General features: G+C 43.6%; 3 protein-coding genes across 7 annotated transcripts in view; 1 reads left to right on the plus strand and 2 right to left on the minus strand.

Moving 5' to 3' along the window:
- Nucleotides 1-15,889, minus strand: part of LOC147027664 (uncharacterized) — a 161,768-nt gene extending 145,879 nt beyond the window's left edge. The window contains exon 1 of one of the 2 annotated variants that reach the window (XM_085877202.1): nt 15,536-15,889. The gene's annotated coding sequence lies outside the window, so the exon portion shown is untranslated. Of the gene's footprint in view, nt 1-1,992; nt 2,132-15,535 lie in introns of those variants that run through there. The other variant, XM_085877201.1, reaches the window with a different exon arrangement.
- On the plus strand, nt 1,982-16,488 carry ELAC1 (elaC ribonuclease Z 1). 3 transcript variants are annotated; one of them, XM_085877206.1, is made up of 5 exons: nt 1,982-2,005; nt 2,346-2,493; nt 10,332-10,826; nt 13,635-13,810; nt 16,051-16,488. In XM_085877206.1, the coding sequence occupies exons 1-5, from the start codon at nt 2,000-2,002 to the stop codon at nt 16,396-16,398; spliced, it is 1,173 nt and encodes a 390-aa protein (XP_085733332.1). In that variant the 5' UTR covers nt 1,982-1,999; the 3' UTR covers nt 16,399-16,488. The 3 variants fall into 3 exon arrangements, with proteins under 3 accessions (XP_085733332.1, XP_085733333.1, XP_085733331.1); XM_085877205.1 differs by lacking the exon at nt 1,982-2,005 and adding an exon at nt 2,023-2,121; XM_085877207.1 differs by lacking the exons at nt 1,982-2,005; nt 2,346-2,493 and adding an exon at nt 2,011-2,121.
- Nucleotides 16,489-16,781: 293 nt separating this feature from the next.
- The window catches only part of ME2 (malic enzyme 2), a 64,259-nt gene continuing 59,620 nt past the window's right edge, over nt 16,782-21,420 (minus strand). For both annotated transcript variants that reach the window (XM_085877203.1, XM_085877204.1), the window contains 2 exons: nt 20,038-20,136; nt 16,782-17,063 (listed from right to left, as the gene is read on the minus strand). In XM_085877203.1, the coding sequence (XP_085733329.1) occupies nt 16,899-17,063; nt 20,038-20,136 (264 nt within the window). In that variant the 3' untranslated portion in view covers nt 16,782-16,898. The remainder of the gene's footprint in view (nt 17,064-20,037; nt 20,137-21,420) is intronic.

A 21,420-nucleotide genomic window follows, 5' to 3' on the forward strand; every position in this document is an offset into this window, starting at 1 on the left:
CCAGAGGTAAGGTGGTCAGGACCAGGATACCTGTCCTTGGATCTTTAAATAGCCAACTTCAGTTCCCAAAACGAAAGGTCTAGGTTGAGCGTGGAGCTCACTGGGCAGGTGTCGCAGATGATGGCTTCCTGTCGGTGGGCGAATAGGCGTTTGTGAGCTATGAGCGTTGGATTCATGTCAGTGTCCACCATGGGATTGGAGAAGAGAGCTCCCAAGGTGGAGGCCTTGTCACCGTTCAAACTGAGGATTTTATTGTTGTGGATAAGCACAGGGATAGTTCTCCATCTTTGCTCCCGTTCATACGTTTCACTCTCCTCCAGATGGAATGAAAAGAGACAACTGGGTTGATGGATGCACAAAAGGAGCGCCAACACGCAATCTTGGCTCGCCGGGCTTGAGCTCTTCTCCTTTTGAACTCCAAGACATCGAGGACCAACAAGGAATTTCTGGACTCTTTTGAGAGCGGACCTCTGAGCCCTGATCGCCTGTTTACATTCATCATTCCACCGGGGGACTTGAATTCTCTGACCGACTGAACTTTTGCAGAAGGGGGTCGAGTCCAGGGCAATGGTCTTGATGGTATTGACTGAATTGCTGTTAAAATGGTCAATGCCTTCATTGGCGGTGTGTTATCACCTTTTCGATTTTATTTTATCGGAACTAGTGACGCGTATGTAACGTCAAAAAAAAGCCTGCCATTTTGTTATTCGATATTGGGAAAAAAAATTTCAGGCATTGATTGGGTAATTGATCCTCTGGGTGGGCTCACTGCATAATCGTGGTGTAATACCACTGCGGTAATGAATTTGTTCTCACCACTAAACAACATAAGGACAACCTCATACTCATCTCTCGAAAATTCCAGCAGTGTGTGTGTGTGTGTGTGTCTGTGTGTGTGTGTCTGTGTGTGTGTGTCTGTGTGTGTCTGTGTGTGTGTGTGTGTGTGTGTGTGTGTATGTGTCTGTGTGTGTGTGTGTGTGTGAGTGTGTGTGTGTGTGTGTGTGTGTGTCTGTGTGTGTGTGTGTGTGTGTGTGTCTGTCTGTCTGTGTGTGTCTCTGTGTGTGTGTGTGTGTGTCTATGTGTGTGTGTGTGTGTGTGTGTGTGTGTGTGTGTGTGTGTGTGTGTGTGTGTGTGTGTGTGTCTGTGTGTGTGTCTGTGTGAGTGTGTGTGTCTGTCTGTGACCGCTGTTTCTCGACAACCACTGGTCCGATCTAATTGAAACTTGCCACATATTTTGCTGGGGACCTGAGGATGTGCCTTTTCAAGGTTTGATATTAATCGGACAAGTGCTTCCCAAGTTATGGCCATTAATTTACCAAACCAATGACAGGACACAGTGCTGTGACGTCACGACTGACGTCACAATTCTTTTTTTTTTTTTTTTTTTTTGCACGCACGGCTGCGCACGAGTTGTAACTAATTACAAACCTCTGGAGGAGTACTGAGGTGGGGAGGGGGGGGGGTTACCGCCATTGTCACACCGGGATGCCAGTGGTCCCACCGTCACCTTGCTCTTCCATGAACCTCGACCTTCGATTTTTAAACAACACAATATCGCACATCCGATACATTCCTCGGATATTTTGGTGTGAGGTACGTTTTCCCAAACTGTACCTTTCCACTTTCCAGCACGTTTAATACGGAAAGGAGTTGGCATGACGTCATATCGGCGTTCCTGACGGATTTACATCGCCAAACAAAACAACATTAATATTTTGTTTCCCCACTCGAGATTTAAAGGGAAACCGATGAAGGTCGGTATATTATTATAGTAATTACACGAACACGTGACATGCTCAGGTAAACAATTACAGTAACAACATATTTTCCAGATTGCGTCACGCAAACCGCCAACTGCTCTTACACCTCCCAGGATATTAAACGGGTAAAAGGTTCAATGGTCACAAACAAATAAATAAACACACAAACAGAACAGCGGTCAAAAAGGAAACTCTCGTGTAAGTGAGGAATCAATTAAATCGGCGAACGTACCGTCTGGATGAAGGTAAAATCCGTCGGGTTTGGGGTTGTTATGAGAACACGGACGTGGAATGTGACGACTGAGGAAACAGCGACTCCAACATCGTTTTCACTTCATCGAACGATCCTTTCTCCATGCAGGTGATCGTGCTGGGAATTCCTTGTCCATGCAGGTGATCGTGCTGGGAATTCCTTGTCCATGCAGGTGATCGTGCTGGGAATTCCTTGTCCATGCAGGTGATCGTGCTGGGAATTCCTTGTCCATGCAGGTGATCGTGCTGGGAATTCCTTGTCCATGCAGGTGATCGTGCTGGGAATTCCTTGTCCATGCAGGTGATCGTGCTGGGAATTCCTTGTCCATGCAGGTGATCGTGCTGGGAAGCGGCGCCGCGTACCCGAGCGTACACCGCGGAGCGTCAGCGTACGTCGTGCGGGGCCCGGATGCCTTGTGTTGGCTCTTCGACTGTGGAGAGGGAACTCAAACCCAATTACAACGCTGTGGGCTCGCTCCCGGTACTAGTATAACTATTAACTCGCTCCCTCTACCAGTTATTATTAACTCGCTCTCTGTACCAGTTCTTATTAACTCGCTCCCTCTACCAGTTATTACGAACTCGCTCTCTGTACCAGTTATTATTAACTCGCTCTCTGTACCAGTTATTATTAACTCGCTCCCTCTACCAGTTATTATTAACTCGCTCTCTGTACCAGTTATTATTAACTCGTTCCCTCTACCAGTTATTATTAACTCACTCTCTGTACCAGTTATTATTAACTCGCTCCCTGTACCAGTTATTATTAACTCCCTCTCTGTACCAGTTCTTATTAACTCGCTCTCTGTACCAGTTCTTATTAACTCGCTCTCTGTACCAGTTATTATTAACTCGCTCCCTCTACCAGTTATTATTTACTCGCTCTCTGTACCAGTTCTTATTAACTCGCTCTCTGTACCAGTTCTTATTAACTCGCTCCCTCTACCAGTTATTATTAACTCACTGCCTCCACCAGTTATTACAAACTCGCTCAGTGTACCAGTTATTATTAAATCGCTCCCTCTTCCAGTTATTATTAACTCGCTCTCTGTAACAGTTATAATCAACTCTCTCTCTGTACCAGTTCTTATTAACTCGCTCTCTGTACCAGTTCTTATTAACTTGCTCACTGCACCAGTAATTATTAACTCGCTCTCTGTACCAGTTCTTATTAACTCGCTCCCTCTACCAGTTATTACGAACTCGCTCTCTGTACCAGTTATTATTAACTCGTTTCCTCTACCAGTTATTATTAACTCACTCTCTGTACCAGTTATTATTAACTCGCTCCCTGTACCAGTTATTATTAACTCCCTCTCTGTACCAGTTCTTATTAACTCGCTCTCTGTACCAGTTCTTATTAACTCGCTCTCTGTACCAGTTATTATTAACTCGCTCCCTCTACCAGTTATTATTAACTCGCTCCCTCTACCAGTTATTATTTACTCGCTCTCTGTACCAGTTCTTATTAACTCACTCCCTCTACCAGTTATTATTAACTCACTGCCTCCACCAGTTATTACGAACTCGCTCAGTGTACCAGTTATTATTAAATCGCTCCCTCTTCCAGTTATTATTAACTCGCTCCCTGTACCAGTTATTATTAACTCGCTCTCTGTAACAGTTATAATCAACTCGCTCCCTGTACCAGTTATTAACTCGCTCTCTGTACCAGTTATTAACTCGCTCTCTGTACCAGTTATTAACTCGCTCTCTGTACCAGTTATTAACTCGCTCCCTCTACCAGTTATTATTAACTCGCTCACTGTACCAGTTATTATTAACTCTCTCTCTGTACCAGTTATTATTAACTCGCTCCCGGTACTAGTATAACTATTAACTCGCTCCCTCTACCAGTAATTATTAACTCGCTCTCTGTACCAGTTCTTATTAACTCGCTCCCTCTACCAGTTATTACGAACTCGCTCTCTGTACCAGTTATTATTAACTCGCTCTCTGTACCAGTTATTATTAACTCGCTCCCTGTACCAGTTATTATTAACTCGTTCCCTCTACCAGTTATTATTAACTCACTCTGTACCAGTTATTATTAACTCGCTCCCTGTACCAGTTATTATTCACTCCCTCTCTGTACCAGTTCTTATTAACTCGCTCTCTGTACCAGTTCTTATTAACTCGCTCTCTGTACCAGTTATTATTAACTCGCTCCCTCTACCAGTTATTATTTACTCGCTCTCTGTACCAGTTCTTATTAACTCGCTCTCTGTACCAGTTCTTATTAACTCGCTCCCTCTACCAGTTATTATTAACTCACTGCCTCCACCAGTTATTACGAACTCGCTCAGTGTACCAGTTATTATTAAATCGCTCCCTCTTCCAGTTATTATTAACTCGCTCTCTGTAACAGTTATAATCAACTCGCTCTCTGTACCAGTTCTTATTAACTCGCTCTCTGTACCAGTTCTTATTAACTCGCTCCCTCTACCAGTTATTATTAACTCGCTCCCTCTACCAGTTATTATTTACTCGCTCTCTGTACCAGTTCTTATTAACTCGCTCCCTCTACCAGTTATTATTAACTCGTTTCCTCTACCAGTTATTATTAACTCACTCTCTGTACCAGTTATTATTAACTCGCTCCCTGTACCAGTTATTATTAACTCCCTCTCTGTACCAGTTCTTATTAACTCGCTCTCTGTACCAGTTCTTATTAACTCGCTCTCTGTACCAGTTATTATTAACTCGCTCCCTCTACCAGTTATTATTAACTCGCTCCCTCTACCAGTTATTATTTACTCGCTCTCTGTACCAGTTCTTATTAACTCGCTCCCTCTACCAGTTATTATTAACTCACTGCCTCCACCAGTTATTACGAACTCGCTCAGTGTACCAGTTATTATTAAATCGCTCCCTCTTCCAGTTATTATTAACTCGCTCCCTGTACCAGTTATTATTAACTCGCTCTCTGTAACAGTTATAATCAACTCGCTCCCTGTACCAGTTATTAACTCGCTCTCTGTACCAGTTATTAACTCGCTCTCTGTACCAGTTATTAACTCGCTCCCTCTACCAGTTATTATTAACTCTCTCTCTGTACCAGTTATTATTAACTCCCTCGCTGTACCAGTTATTATTAACTCGCTCCCTGTTCCAGTAATTATTGACTCACTCACTGTACCAGTTATTATTAACTCGCTCCCTGGAGCAGTTATTATTAACTCGCTCCCTGTACCAGTTATTATTAACTCGCTCCCTGTACCAGTTGTTATTAACTCTCTCCCTGTACCAGTTGTTATTAACTCTCTCCCTGTACCAGTTATTATTAACTCCCTCCCTGTACCAGTTATTATTAACTCACTCCCTGTTCCAGTTATTATTAACTCGCTCACTGCACCAGTTATTATTAACTCGCTCACTGCACCAGTTATTATTAACTCCCTCCCTGTACCAGTTATTATTAACTCGCTCCCTGTACCAGTTATTATTAACTCGCTCCCTGTACCAGTTATTATTAACTCGCTCCCTGTACCAGTTATTATTAACTTGCTCACTGCACCAGTTATTATTAACTCACTCGCTCCCTGTACCAGTTATTATTAACTTGCTCACTGCACCAGTTATTATTAACTCGCTTCCTGGATCAGTTTAACGATGCAAGGTAAAAGTGGGATCGGTGACAGCACAACTTCTGGAAGGCTGTTCCACAAACGGGAGAAATGTTTTGAGAGGTTAACCAGGAGGGGGTTAGTGGGAAAGAGAAAGAGACAGAGACAGAGAGAGACAGAGAGAGACAGAGAGAGACAGAGAGAGACAGAGAGAGACAGAGAGAGACAGAGAGAGAGAGAGAGACAGAGAGAGACAGAGAGAGACAGAGAGAGACAGAGAGAGAGACAGAGAGAGAGAGACATAGAGAGGGAGACAGACAGACATAGACATAGGAAGAGAGACAGACAGACAGAAAAAGAGAATATGGTACCTTCGTACAATGTGAGAAAACAGACTTTAAGCTTCTGCCTCATTGAAAGATTCCAATAATGTCGAGTTTCACATTCCACAGAATCCAGGGACGATGTGTCGCTGGGGCCCGATACTGTAGATGAGAGCTGTGTTCCACTGAGCTGTGGACAAAAGCCTTGAAGGCCGAGAATACTTTTGATTTTCCAAAGAAAGACTTGGATCGACGGAAAATGCCCACTCAGTCTGTGGCTGGCTTTGGAAGTCGGCTTTCTGTAATGTCACCCCGGCGGAGAGGTTGTGGCCGATTGTAAGGTGAAGGAGTTCAAATTGTACGAGTCGGCCTCCTTAAAAATGAACGATAAAACCACAGTCTATTTCAAATGAGCACATTCAATCTACCTTTGTGATCCTTGCGTTTTAACTGGGTTGCCCTGTTATCCGAGTGTTCACAAAATTCATCCGATGACGCAGACAGGTTGCAGCTTGGTGGCTCTCTATTGCAGATGACACACTTGTTCAGCCTTGTGTCTCAAAAGCTGGATGTAAAGAGGCTGGAACGTCAAAAATGATGGTCTTTAGACTATTCACACATGGTAAATGTCCATTACATCCTGTCTCAAAGTTGAACAGCATCTGTACAAAAGTTGGAGAAACTGCAGACAGAAATCCTTCGGTTCCACTTTTTAAATTTGGAAGTACAACTCAAGGTGAGATAAACCCAATTGACAGCCGCATTGGCTTGTGGAAAATACAAGGTAAACTTGAATCCACCTCCATTTTAAATAAATAAATAAATAAATAAACAAGCTGGAAGGCGACATGGCTGCTCGCTCGAGATGGAAAGCTGGCCAACGCGACAAGCCGATATTCATGGACATGCGATCAATCAATTTAGCAAAATAAATATGATTTTCACAGCCCTCTTAGTTTGCGCCCAGAAACCCGCCTTGTGAAATTTCAGGCATGTTTCCAAAGAGACTCTAACAAATGGCAGCCCTGGTAATTCCATTTATCTATTCGCTAAAGATTTTATTTTTTTATATGATCAGGTCAGGTCAGGTATGTGAGCATGTGCCAGAATAGCACGTTGCCGCATCCACTTTCCGCCGGTACTCCAGGGGCCTCCGTCTGGCCTTCCCCCAGGCAGATGCCAGGCCCATCCCCATCTCCTTGAGATACTGGTCAACCTGCTGCAACCACGAGGCAGGTGGTCGGCCCACTGGCCTCCTCCACTCAAGAGACTCCCTCGCTGAGAGAATCTGGTGAGCAGGATCAGCGTCAGGAAAACGAGCCACATGTCCATACAGCCGCAACTGACGCTCACGGACCATGCAGGTAACAAATCTCATCCGAGTCTCTCTCAGCAACCGCTCGTTGGACACAAAATCTGACCAGCGATAGCCAAGGATTCTCCGAAGAGACCTGGTACCAAAGGAATTAAGTCTCCGTCTCAGATCCTTGGTCAGAGTCCAAGTCTCGCATCCATAGAGCAAGACTGGAAGCACCAAGGATCTGAAGACTCAGACTTTCGTCCTCCCACACAGGTACCGGCAGCGCCACACCCCATGATCCAGTGAATCCATGACTCCCCAGGCCTGACCCAGACGTCTCTTGACCTTTGACTCACAGCCCGCAGAGACATGAATATCACTGCCAAGGTAAGTGAATCTCTCCACGACCTCAACATCCTCACCACAAGCAGACACAGACAGGACAGCAGCATCCAAGATGTCATTGAAAGCCTGGATCTTAGTTTTGACCCAAGAAACCCGTAATCCCAGCGGCTCTGACTCCTCATTCAGCACCTCGAGGGCCCCCAAAAGGATATCTAAAGTCTCCTCAAAGATGACTGCATCATCTGTGAAATCAAGGTCCGAGATTTTGGCATTCCCAAACGATGTACCGCAGCTTGATATTTCCGACATCCTCCCTAAAATCCAGTCCATACAAGTGCTGAAAAGTGTGGGGGCCAGTACACACCCCTGACGAACTCCAGTAACAACTGGAAATAAGTCAGAGATGGTACCACCACACTTCACAGCACTCTCAGTACCAGAGAGTTCAGACATCAGATCGATCGGTTTTGGTGGCACCCCACGAAGACCAATAATCCTCCAGAGGACATCCCGATTCACTGAATTGAACGCTTTCCAGAGATCAACATAGGCTGCAAGCAGCCCCTGCCGAAACTCTCGTCTGCGTTCGGTGAGAACACGAAGAGCAAGGATACGGTCAATCGTTGACCTCTTTGGTGTAAAGGCTGACTGCTATGGACGCTGGTACTCAAGCAGAAGGTGGCGAACCCCATCAAGAATTATCTGAGCAAAGACCTTGCCCGGCACTGAGAGCGGCGTCACCCCTCGGTAGTTGTTGCAGTCTTGGCGATCACCCTTCCCTTTCCAGAGAGGGACAACAAGGCTCCTCTTCCAGTCAGTTGGGATGATGCCTGTGTTCCAGGCAGAGCACAAAACTGCATGCAACGACACGAGTACAGCATTTCCACCAGCCTTGAGAAGTACAGCATGGATGCCACAGATCCCTGGAGCTTTACCCCGTTTCAACCGGTTCACCGCAGCCCGTGTTTCCACAAGCGAAGGTGGACCACAGTTGATTCGAGGGTCAGCAACAGGGATTGCAACACCCTTGACGTCCAACTCGACAGCTGGGGGATCAGCCTGTTACAACCGCTCAAAGTAACCGGCCCAGCGGGCCTTCACTTCAGACTCCTCTGTCAAGAGCCTACCACTCTCTGCTCTAACTGCAGTGCTCCGAGGGATGGGCTTGGATGAACGCAATGCGCGAATTCCCCTGTAAGCGGGACGAGAATTACCTGTCCACAGGTGATGCTCCACCCCCTCACCGATTCCTTGCACATAGGCCTCCTTGTCCACCCTTAGTGCACGTACAGTTTTACGCCTCAGCTCCCTGAACAGCTCAGCTCTGCCATTCAGCCTGGCCCTGCGACTCTGGTCAAAGGTATCCAGTGTCCCTTGAGAGACTGTACCAGGTGTGGGAGCATGCGCCGGAGATGCGCCAGATTCTTTGAGAGAATCTGGTGAGCAGGATTAGCGTGAGGAAAACGAGCCACATGTCCGTGCAGCCACAGCTGATGCACACGGACTATGCAAGTAACAAATCTCATTTGAGTCTCTCTCAGCAACCGCTCGTTGGACAGAAAGTCCAAACAGCGATAACTAAGGATTCTCCGAAGAGACCTGGTACCAAAGGAATTGTCTCCATCTCAGATCCCTGGTCAGAATATTTTTTTGTGTGTGTGGAGTGTTTTGTGGAGTGAAGGGTTTTACTTATTGGACGCAGCTGCAGCAGCTCTTTGGGCATGGTAACGATGAGAGCGACCAGACCAAAAGTAGGTGTTACCACCAGCCATGATCTCACCACTATCCAGTCTTTGAACCTCAGAGAGTGCTGCAATCCCGATGGTCAAACGCTTGAGCTCAGATGATAACAGAGACAGGTGATCATCCTCTCTTAGGGATAGGACATTCCAGGCACCCACCTGAAGGGACAGCCTCAGGTTATTCCAAGGAGACCTTCGTCTGTTGGACGACCCCTCAGCACCACTCTCCTGCAATCTGACCCGGGAATGTTACCCCATGGTTTCCCTCCTATCATCAAAGATTGGGTGTCCCAAAGGCTTTGCCCCCAATCCCGTCATCCGGTGAGCTGCTCTGCGAAGGGAAGCTGCACAGGAGGTACTCCCACGGAGTGGGTTTTCATATTTCTTTGCATTTTGTGGAATGAAGGGTTTTACGGTGGCCGGAGTGCAAATCCTGCCACCAACCTCCGAATAAGAAGTAACGCAACTGCAGGAGGACATCCACAGACACGGTTTGGCACAAGATATGGATGGCCGTTGGTTCACAAGGAGCTCCTCCGCCCTTTGGAAGGTTTTATTTTTAATCCTGCTGGGTGTTCATATCCAAACACCCTCCTCACCAGAAAACCTGGTGGGGGAGACAGTTTAGTCGCCAACAACCTGATCATGAAACAGGTTAGTTCAGGTTTACATGGTACCTGGAGCAAGTCACAGATCTAATCTGACCTCAGCTGATACAAAAAGTGTTTTAAAAATATGTTTATAAGTCCGAAAGTATTGGAAAAAAAAAAACAAATCCCAAATGTGCGAATGGAAAAGGTTACATTTAATAAACCACGAATGAATGTCGGGGTTCCATGTTGTATTGTGTTCTATGAACTCTCTCGTTTTGAAACACGGTTGTGATTATAATTGTTTTTCTTGTAACGTACTCAATTACAGTTGTGATTGATATTATGGTCATGGGATGATTTATTTCAATGAAGCACAACAAAGACTGTTGGATGAGTAAGGGGTTGTCCATTGTTATCAATGTGCTTTCTTCTTCTTTTTGTTTTTTCCAGGTCGTATTAAAAAAGTGTTCATCTCCCATCTACATGGAGATCACGTGTTTGGCCTACCTGGCCTGCTGTGCACACGAAGTATGCAAAACCCATCAGTGGAACCGACCGACTCTCAAATAGATAAACATCCACTCTTCATGGAGATCTTTGGACCACGTGGCCTTCGTCGTCTGCTGCGCACTGTGCTGGAGCTCTCCCGGACACAGCTATCATTTGGATTTGTAGTTCACGAGCTTGAGCCACAGGTTCAGCAGTACACAGAGGCCGCATGGCCCGAGTGGCAACCACCAGAAGAGGCTCAAGGTCTTCAGCACCCACAGGAGAGGCCTGGTCGTCAAGTGCTACCTGAAGCAGATGGTAGCTATATTTTGGTCAGCGGTGGGTCCCTGGAGGTGCGAGCAGTTAGCTTGCGCCACCGAGCTCCATCCTTTGGTTTTGTGCTGGCAGAAGAAGAGCGGCCTGGCCGGCTCAACTCTCAAAGGCTGCAAGATCTAGGTGGGATACATGTTGCTGTTGTCACGTAAGCATAGTGAGGGTGTTGCTTCATCGTGCACGCAGCGCAAAGTGCGGTTAGGCAGTTGGTTCCCTCTGTCAATCAATTTATATTATCGAGGATCTCAATTGCAATTGAATTTTACATTTTGATCACTGCAGAACATGAATCGGAACACTAACTTGCAGTTCAGCAGTACTTTGCTCTGAAGTTGGCAAAATTGTACAGAAACTCATCCCGATCGTGCATGTGTATAGATGAGTCAGGTAATTTTTAAGCGGTTAAACCGCTTCATTATTTGGATATGTGCTTCCTTTAATCTGTCCGTCAAAAATTAAGAAAAAGCAGCTCACGCAGGCGTAAATAAAAATAAATAAAATAAAATGAATGTTGAGTTTCCGGAAACCAGACCTACCCCAATAATTCCTACCGACCCCAATTATTTTTATGTCTGCCATGCGTGGCATGACTGTGCCATTGTTGACCGCTGTGATCTCAACAGAGAAAATCAGCTGCTGTTTATTTCAGTGCAGGGGTCAGAAAGTTTTATCGATATTTTAATAACACTGCACAACCCACCGAGGACACATCGATGGTGTCTTGTTCGAGCTTGGAAAATTGACTCTGGAGAGACATTTCCGACTTCGACAGAAGTCATGGCTGCCGTGCGGTGTTGGGTTTTTTTCATTTAAGGTGCCGATGTTGTCAGCAAGACACACAAGATGTCAGACCCATGAGGTCTGCATTTGACACACTTGTGTCTGGTGAAAAACGGCTTCCACCAAAAACAAGGTTTGATGTGAACGAGAAGCTTGTTGTGAACATGGGTCTAAAATGGAAAATGAAGTGTAAATGAATATTTTAAATTACACAGAAATGAAAGTAAAAAATTGCAAGATCTTATCATTTTATCAGCTTCATGTGTGCCTTTAATAGACGGTACTGTACTTTGTTGGGGGAGGGGCCTGTTTATACCCTGCAAACAATATTTATACACATTTTATTTTATACCAGCAAATACCACCTGTCACTTCGCTGACACAAATACAGGAGAGGAGGGAGATGGGAGAAGCGGAGAGGTGAGGGGAAAGGGGAGAAGGTAGTATGTGGAGGGTGAGAAAGGGGAGAAGAGTAGGGTGTGTGTTGGTGGGGGGGGGGGTATAACAATTGCTATGTTGCCGGGTTATGCAGATTGAAGTTGAAGTGAAATAGTTGTGGGTGGGTTAAAGTTTTTTTATTTTGAAGAGTATTTCATAGATGACCCCAAAGGGTGTAATCTAGGATTTTTGTCAACTGGAAAGGGTCTAACATCTGAATATAGAAGATTTTCAGGGATGATGAATGGGAGATGAGTATTCATCAATTCCTTCATATGTTCTGTTGAACCATGTTCATGATATGCTGTCTTTATCACTGCCGAGATCAGCTTTAATGTTTAAAGGAAACCTCGCAGAGATACTAAATTAGTGTCATTTAATCCTCCGAATTGTGTATGCAATACTGTTTTACCCCTAATTTGGTATCTCATGATGGACATATTGAAGTTCATGATTATTCGATATCTAACCAACTATCAACAAACAAATACTGGTTCGAAAGATGTAAAATCTGAAATACTGCACTACTTCCATTTAAACACGTCCCCAAATAATAATAATAATAATAATAAAAAAAATCCCTCCCTCCCGACCCCATTCATTGAGCAGCATGTTACTGGAAACCCAACATTTTTGGGGGGGGGACCCACAATGTTTAATTGTAATGGTTTCTAAAAGGGTAATTCCAATGGGTTTTGTTTGTTTCTCGGCGTTGCCCATTTCATATTTTTAAAATGCTGAACTGAACCGCTTCCTTTGGACACGGGTGGGAATTTGGATTTTTTTTTCAAACTCTGCGTGTCTGGCAGTTAGACAAAATCATTGCAAACAGGAAACTTACTGTTTTTAGGGACATCATAAAGGACACAAACAGGACACAGGCAGGGAGAACTCATGTAATGTGTTAAATTAGGTGTAAAAGTATTCAAAGTATGGTATTCAATGTTTGGTTTCATCTTTTGCTTCTGATTCAGTGTTTGTTTTCTTTTCTTTTCACAACCTTTAAAACTTTTATTTTATTTCAATTGAATTACACATTTGAACACAAAATCACATGGTTTACACTTCCAAGATTCTTCAGTTTACTTTACTTTACGGCAAAGTAAAGTCTGTTTACTTTAGTTTACTTTACTTTACTTTACCCACTATGTTTAAGGCAAAACTTTACGCCGTCTTGACCAATCAAATTCACGGCGCACCCTGAGAGCGGAGGAACAGCGAGACAAAAATGGATGTGCCTCATGATGGAACCACAGAGTTAACTTGGTCCAAAATATCGATCTGTTTTATGCATCTTTTTCTTAAAGATCGTTCCAAAATAGTCAGTTTCTCTGACAGTTGATTCAACTCTGCACTGTTCTGTTTGACCAATCAACTTCATATGATTGACATCGTGCCTGTAATTCAAATTTCACGAACAAAGCTAACTTAGTTATTGCTCAGAAATTCAAAGCAAGAGTTGAAAAGACCCTTCCAATGTCCTTTTTCTCAAGTCTGTGTGGGGTAAGGTGCTCTCTCAACTCTTCAGTTTTTGAATCTCTTTGCTGTTCTATTTTAATGCCCAATTCTAAAACTCGTGTGATAGAATGTCGTCATATTAAAACTCCGTGCATTTGAGAAGCTTGAAAAGAGAGCTGCCTCTTTATTGAAATGTCCTTCCGATGATATCACTGTTATGCACTCTATTTCACTCATTGCCATCACCTGTTGCAGGTGTGCCGGCAGGACCTTTGTATGGGCAGATCAAGGCCGGACAAAGCATTACATTGCCCAACGGCCAGCTGCTGGAACCCAGCGAGGTGTTGGGTCCACCTATTCCGGGGTGCAAGCTATGCATCTTTGGCGATTGCATCGGTCCGCTTGATAGTGCGGCCGCACATTTGTGCCAGGTACGCAAAAAACCTTACACTTTGAACAGCTCTGGATGTATTGGCACCCTTGCAATTTTTTCAAATAATTCACCATTTCCTCCAGAAAATTGTTGAAATTAAAAACTTTTGGTATACGCGTATGTATTTCTTTGGTTTGCAGTGGAACAAAACAAAAAAGCTGAAAAAGATTACTAAATCTTAGCTTATTCCACACAGAAATTCTAAAATGGCCCAGACAATATTATTGGCACCTTTTAGAAGTTGTTAGAAATAATTGGATTTCAAGCAGGTGATTCTCATTTACTTTGGAATTGAACTCACCTGTGAGGTGCAGGTGTCTGCAATATAAAAATCACTCACTCAACCAGTTTGACTCGAGAAAAGGAGTCATTCTGCTGTTCTGTGTCACTGTGTGTAACGCAATGAGCATGGAGAAAAGAAAGAAAACTAGAGAATTGTCTGAGGAGATCAGACACAAGATTGTAGCCAAGCATGGACAATCTCAAGGCTCCAAGTCCATCCTCAGAGACCTTGATGTTACTGTGTCCACCTTACACAATGTTATCAGGAAGTTTAAGGCCCACGGCACTGTAGCCAACCTCACTGGAGGTTGCTGTGCTGCCTCTGGCACTGGATGCCTTGAATGTGTGCATGTTGTCATGAAATCAGGAGATTACCAAGGTATTTTGGAGCACAATGTTCAAAAAGCACATCAAACTACCAGTAGAGAGGTGCAGGAAGCTCGTTCATGGCTATAGGAAGTGCTTGACTGCAGTTATTTTGTCCAAAGGCTGTGATACCAAATGTTAAGTGCAGGGTGTCAATTTTGTCAATGACATTTATTTTTATTTTCTCATTTAAAAGTATATATTAAGTTCTGAATCAAAAACAAAGGTTCTGTAATTTTAACAGTGAAATAAACAATTGTGGAGACCAAATACTTTTGTCAATTTCAACTTATTTTAAGAGAAAGTTGTGAGTGATTTGAAAAAAGTGCAAGGGTGCCAATATTTTTGGCCACGGCTGTAAATGCAATTTCCCTTCATATAACTATTGGAGAATTAATTTGAGCAAAAATCTTTTCTTTTTGAAGAAATTGCTCCAGCTAATGTCAGATCTACAAATCCATTATGGAAAGGTATTTGGAAATTGAGGTCAACGATCGTTTTGTTTTCAACCCAAATGAGAGTTTAAGTATTCGGGAACTGTGAGGTCATAATCATCGCCTGAATTTGCAAGTTTTGACCTGTGGCCAAATTGATATGAAATTTATGCTTATGAAGCTACACAAGCTGATTATATTTTCAGGTTAGGGTATTTCTAAGCACGACTTGGACTTCCGTCGAGTAATTAAAAACGTATTTTAGTTCATGATGGAAAATAGCAAATCATGGCCATTGAGGTTATATGGCATTCAAATCGCAACATCATTTGATTTCGGCTTTTAACGTTTTGCATTGGAAAGGAAACGCATCTGGAAAGGGCACAAAGTCGCAATGTAAAGTGAAAGACACTGATCTTTGTTACAAGGAGAAAGCAATACCTGATCAGAGATGCTCACCCATTACGATATAACCACGTCGCAACCCAAAAGATTTTCACTGTCCATCAAAAACTGTACATCGGATGTTGTGCTAATTTCTGCAATACATTACTTTTTGTCTTTTAAACAACGACAGGGATAAATTCTTGGAAAAGTACAAAATTGGTGCAACTTCATTTCATGCACCAAAGTGCACTTACCTGTGCGCCCTCTCTCATCCGAGTAGAATTCTCGGCATGATCAAAAACGTTCAGGGTGGTGCTGAGCAGGTCAGGCATTGCGAAATGTATGCCATTCTTGGATAGGATGTTAGTCTGAAAGACAGATCTCACAGCCTTGATCTCAGGACGACGTTAAAAATCCCACATTGCCTTTTGATGAATAGGAGGAATTACTGCCACCACCCTGCCCATATTGCTGCTCTAACCAGCTGCTGTCAAACCTGAGGTCAGACGAGCTGGTTCCTGAAAAATGCCAATTGTGCATGCCATATGAGCTGCTGGCCCCAAACTAGGAATAGGAAATGGCGTAAGATCATAATCATGAAGTGAATGTACTGAATTACTTTGAGCAATTTGCCTTTTAAAATCACTCACCAAATGAATGAGTAGGGGGTATTCACTGTCCTACAACACACTCCATCTCATCCACAAATGAGACACACCAGCCCTTGCTACTCCATGTGATGTAGATGAAAATGGTGTGATTTCTGCAGGATGCAGATCTTCTGGTGCACGAGGCGACGCTAGAGGATGGTTTAGAAGCCAAGGCCAGAGCAAACGGGCACAGCACACCCCGGGGTGCCGCCACGTTTGCTGCCGAGTGCCATGCACGTCGCCTCCTGCTTACACACTTCAGTCAGCGCTACAAACCCCTGGAAGCAGGACAAGATGGTGCAAGTGAGGAGGCCAAGGATGTGATGATATTAAAAAAGCAGGCCGAGGCAGTGATGGGCAAAGGAACGGTCCAACTCGCACGGGATTTGATGGTCGTTGAAGTACCTCTTCGAAAGGCTGAAGATCAACGTGGCGGTTCAGACGATCAAACGCCAAATTGTCAATAATTCGAATTTTGGTGTTGTCGTTTCGTGTAAACATTTCTTGCTCTGGTTTTCATCAACAAATATATCCTTTTGTGCAGATTGAAAACTACAGGAATTTTTTTTGTTTGTTTTGAAACAACTTTATCAAAGTACAACATGACATAATGAAATAAGTGCAGACTCCAGAAATGCTTTGGAGTTGTTACATTGCATGTGTTATAATTAAGTGAACAAATGCAGGAGTTGAATGTGTTCAGAGTGAATATCTTATACGAGGAGTGCACAGGTCAGTCCAACATGCAGATAAAGAGGAGTTGGAGATGAAGTCATGCCTCTGTCCCTCCCCCTTTTCCATGATCACCACACTCAGAATGGTTTCTCCAATTCCCCTCATGCATGTTTCCTTCAATTGAAAGTTCATTGAAAGAGTCAACTAAGATGCAGATAACAATGTATGGTGTGAAAAAAAGGTAAACAAGCACCAAAGGAAGGGCCATGGTGGGGAAATGGCATTGGAAGCTTCACTTGGGCAGAGGTGTACTATGACTCGGGATGGGCCAGTCATAGGTGTCAGGTAGGAAAGAATCATAGTTGTTTTCCCAAACCTTGGAGCGAATGTAATCATCCTTTGAGTGAGGCTCAGGGTAGTGGAAAGCCATATGGTTGGCATACACAAACTCAGCCACCTGAATGTCAAAGGTAAGTACACAAATAAACACAACATCCCAAATGTAACAGCAATGCCAATTTTTCCTCAGGTAAGTTTTCTTTATGTTTACAGAGGCACTACAAGGTAGCCATTCCTATAAATTAGAAAACAAAATCAAAACTTTTAACTGATGAGAATAATATCCTTTGAAAGAGAAAAATTGCAGCTTTGTAGTTGAGAATGCAATGTGAGGTGAATGGTTGGCTGTGTCAAATCATTCTGCGATGGCCATCTTGTTGGAGAGGATTATAATGTCAGGTGAGGAAGCTGAAAAAGCCGCCTGTGAACAGCTCCGAGTACGTTTCTCGGGTGATTAGATGAGAGATGAGTTCATCAGAATGAAGTTGGGGGGGGGGGGGGCAATCTAATCGCATCGCGAGGCCGAGTGTTTCTTTGCACCTTGACAGTACAAACTGTTGCTCAAACAACTAGAGGAAATGCAAGCAGAAGAGGGATGCTTCTAAATATGGAGCAAAACACAGTATATTTGTGTGCTTATGAGCATCAACAGAAATATTACATATATATGTATATATATATATATATATATATATATATATATATATATATATATATATATATATATATATATATATATATATATTTAAAATGTAATGAAGCTGCATGCGTCTGAAACCTTCAAATGTACACCCATTCGCTGGGCAGCTGATCTGACTCCACCCACAGGAAAAGCAGGAAAAGTAAGCAGGAAAATCATACGTATGCCAATTTCTTGCTGTGGTAAGCCGAAGGACATCTTCGGAAGTCTCATATTCACAATCGCCATGCCCTATCATTTTTCTGTTCAGTGTAAAACAATCAAAATGACTGTTAAAAGGATCATCAAATATATAACTAGAAGGGCACTTGGTAGAGCGTATACCTCTGCCAGGCTGATTAGTTTACATTTTGTATCCCACTGATTGGCTGGATCTGGATTCGGACCTGAACCAAAATCTAGTGGGCTTCTCATCTCCGAACGAACTCATCCACCAAGTTTCGTCCGAATCCGCACAAGTTTTTTTTCAGACATCATGCTGTATATCGTTCTTCACTCTATCAATGGTGAAGAATCACTTAAAACATTCTAATATCCGGATCTTCACCAAAGTCTAATCAATTGTTCCGTGTCACACACCCAACCTCCCAACCAAATTTCATCCGAATTCGTCCACGACTTTTTGAACTATCCTATACACAAACAGACAAACAACCAAGACAGACAGGAGTGAAAACATAACCTCCGTCCCCCTTTGGTGGCGGAGGTAAAGATTGGAGCCAATAACAGTCACGGCCCTTGTGAAGGTTAGAGGCTTCAGCTGTACGCAAGCCCACAGGCCAGTGAAATTGCAATCTATTCGAGCTATATAACCACAATGTACAACATATGCACATAAGCAGCGGTCACCTTTTTGCTTCATGTACGTAACCTGGGTTATTTCATATTTACGGGAGAGATCGAGGCAGCGATTTGTTGCCAATACACTGCCCAAATAAAGGTATATAAAGCAATCTTACTATAATTCACCGTCTGTCTGTCCCCAGGTCCCGCAAAAACGTCTGAACCAATCACAACCATTTTTTGGCTGTGTAATCCTGGGACCCCTTGGAGTAAAATAAGCATAAATATAATAACGTGACCCCCTTGACGGCTCCCGTAGGGAGCGGGTGTTTCTCGTTTGTAAAATAAATCAAGGCAGTAGTCTGTTAATACCCCACCAAAATAGAGGGATAAGCCATTTGGATAATAAATGAAGGTTTTAGCCAAACAGCTTGCCACACTTATTGGCCAGGCAGCTCTCATTGTGTGGGATGAAGCACCTACGGTGCAACTGCCATATGTTTGAGGCATTGGATGGGACATTGCATGATCTGATCCAAGAGTATTTGCCATTTGGAGGCAAGGTAATTTTACTTGGTGGTTCCTGACAAGTCCTGCCAGTAGTAAAACGCAGTTCACGGGCGCAAATAACGGATGCGTGCATTAAACGCTCTGCTCTATAGCAGCACTTCCACATTTATAAGATACCCAAAAATAAACGGTTACGGCACGGCAGCATTGATGAGCAATATGCCAAATGCCTTCTACAACTGGGTAATGATGAAATAACAAATGCTTCCAAGAAACGCTGCAAGAGGCCGATGTAATACATCACTCGTGGTATACGCATAAAGAGAAAACATAACTTTGCAAGCAACACTGCAACAGACAGACCCACCATACGTTGGGTGGCAGACATAATGCAGCATGTTTATTCTTCAATGTGGAATGCTTATTTATCAAATAAAATAAACATCCCTTGAAGGCATTGAGTTGCAAATCCAATTCGGAATGTGAATTCATTACTTTTTCAAAAATGCATTTGAAATTGCCAAACAGATTGGGTGTGTTTTTATTTTCTGCCGACTTACTTATCCTCGTCATGTCTTTCGACACATGAGACAGCTTTTTCTGCCTACAGTGCCCCCTTTTTCTACACCAAGTCGAATCTCATGGAAGAGCAACAGCACAGAACATGACAGGAGGAGGAGAACATCGTGCAGCAGGGCAGAGCGACAACTGGAGACATTTTGGAGGAAGAAAGAGAGTGAACGGAAGAATGCTGGAAACATGTACAAAAAAGTGAGGGGCAGAAATAACAAGAAGGGAATTGAGCCCTGCTCACATATGTAGATAGCCCTCAAGAAAATGCAACCATCGAGAGAATTTGGCCAATCACATCCATCATATGTACATCACAATAAAGCTTATATACCTATTAATATATATAGCGTTACTTGAGCCGTTTGCAAAGTCTGATGGCAATAATCCCAGGTAAGCAATGATGCTGGACCAATTCTGGCTAAACACCCTGCCAGCTGTACCGACAGCCATTGTTTGGTCCGGCATTGTTGGTTACCTGACATACCAGCCAAATTGTGCAAGGTGTTTAACTATGCACGTTGATCACCTTCACAGCGATTTGGACGGAAACTTCACGGATGTTACTCATCGGTGGGTACAGCTGTCCTTTTGAGATTTCATTGTCGGTTACCTGTGCTGCCAATGCCTGCAACAAATTGAGCAAACAGCCCCAACACAAAATAACGATCAATGCACACAGCAAATTATTCACATGAATGGACTCCTGCCTTCAGGGTTTCCTTTTAAGAAATTGAATTCAAATTATTTTTCTCCTGTTGACAAAACAATAAGGCAGAGATGGTACTGTCCAGGATCGGTGTTGACATACACTTGTGAAAATTGCAGGTTGGCTTTCAAATCTCCATCTCAAATGGGTTGGTATCCGTTGTGGATATAATGTCCAACTTTCCTTCGAAACTCTTTTGCTTTGTTTTCCCCCTGCTGAATCCTTCAACCTTCTACTGGATTGAGCAATCATCTTGTTGAATACCTTCAACTCATAACACAGGGTAACATGGCAGCTCAACTTTGGTCACAGGACCAAGCATTTCCACCACTCTTGACATTGATCAATTGGAGAATTTCTTCAACATACATGGAACACCACCACCCGCTTTACAAACCCTTCCTCGATTAATTTTATCTCGTTTCCCTGTTCTACATTTGATCTGTGATATTCAAACATGTGGAGCAACTTGCCTTATCAACATGGAAGGTGAATCCCAACAACCTGGTATGTCTCCACAATGCTCAAAATGAAAGCATCCATCCTTCTGATATATTTTCATCCTCCAGCAACTGATGGTCCATGATTCAGTCAGTTTCTGGGACATGCTTGGGTTGGCTCTTTTGGAGTTTCCATTTGAGCACAGAGCTTATGATATGGCATTCAAGGTTATAATCCCACTTACAGTGTGAATTTGTCCATTGTATCCAAGAGTGCTTGTAATTTGTGTGAAAGTGCACCAATGTGTCCCAATATCCTTGTCTCCATAATATACATTAACTCCTCCATAAGCTTGAGATCACAAGTTCTCATAATTAAGCCAAATGTCTGTTTCCTCACCTCCTATTTTCCTGTTCGTTCATTCCCTTGATGCTTTTCCCCACTGTAAGTTCCACCTTACCCTTTCATGAGTTTCGCCCCTGTAAAGAAAAAAAAACCCAGAAGTCTGCATTTGCTGAAGGCTTGAGATCTTGATCGGTTGCTCGAGGCTTGAGATCTTGATCGGTTGCTCGAGGCTTGAGATCTTGATCGGTTGCTCGAGGCTTGAGATCTTGATCGGTTGCTCGAGGCTTGAGATCTTGATCGGTTGCTCGAGGCTTGAGATCTTGATCGGTTGCTCGAGGCTTGAGATCTTGATCGGTTGCTCGAGGCTTGAGATCTTGATCGGTTGCTCGAGGCTTGAGATCTTGATCGGTTGCTCGA

Source organism: Eptatretus burgeri, chromosome 4, assembly GCF_056783735.1.
Source record: "Eptatretus burgeri isolate ZD-2024b chromosome 4, Ebu_testis_v1, whole genome shotgun sequence".
NCBI lineage: Eukaryota > Metazoa > Chordata > Myxini > Myxiniformes > Myxinidae > Eptatretus > Eptatretus burgeri.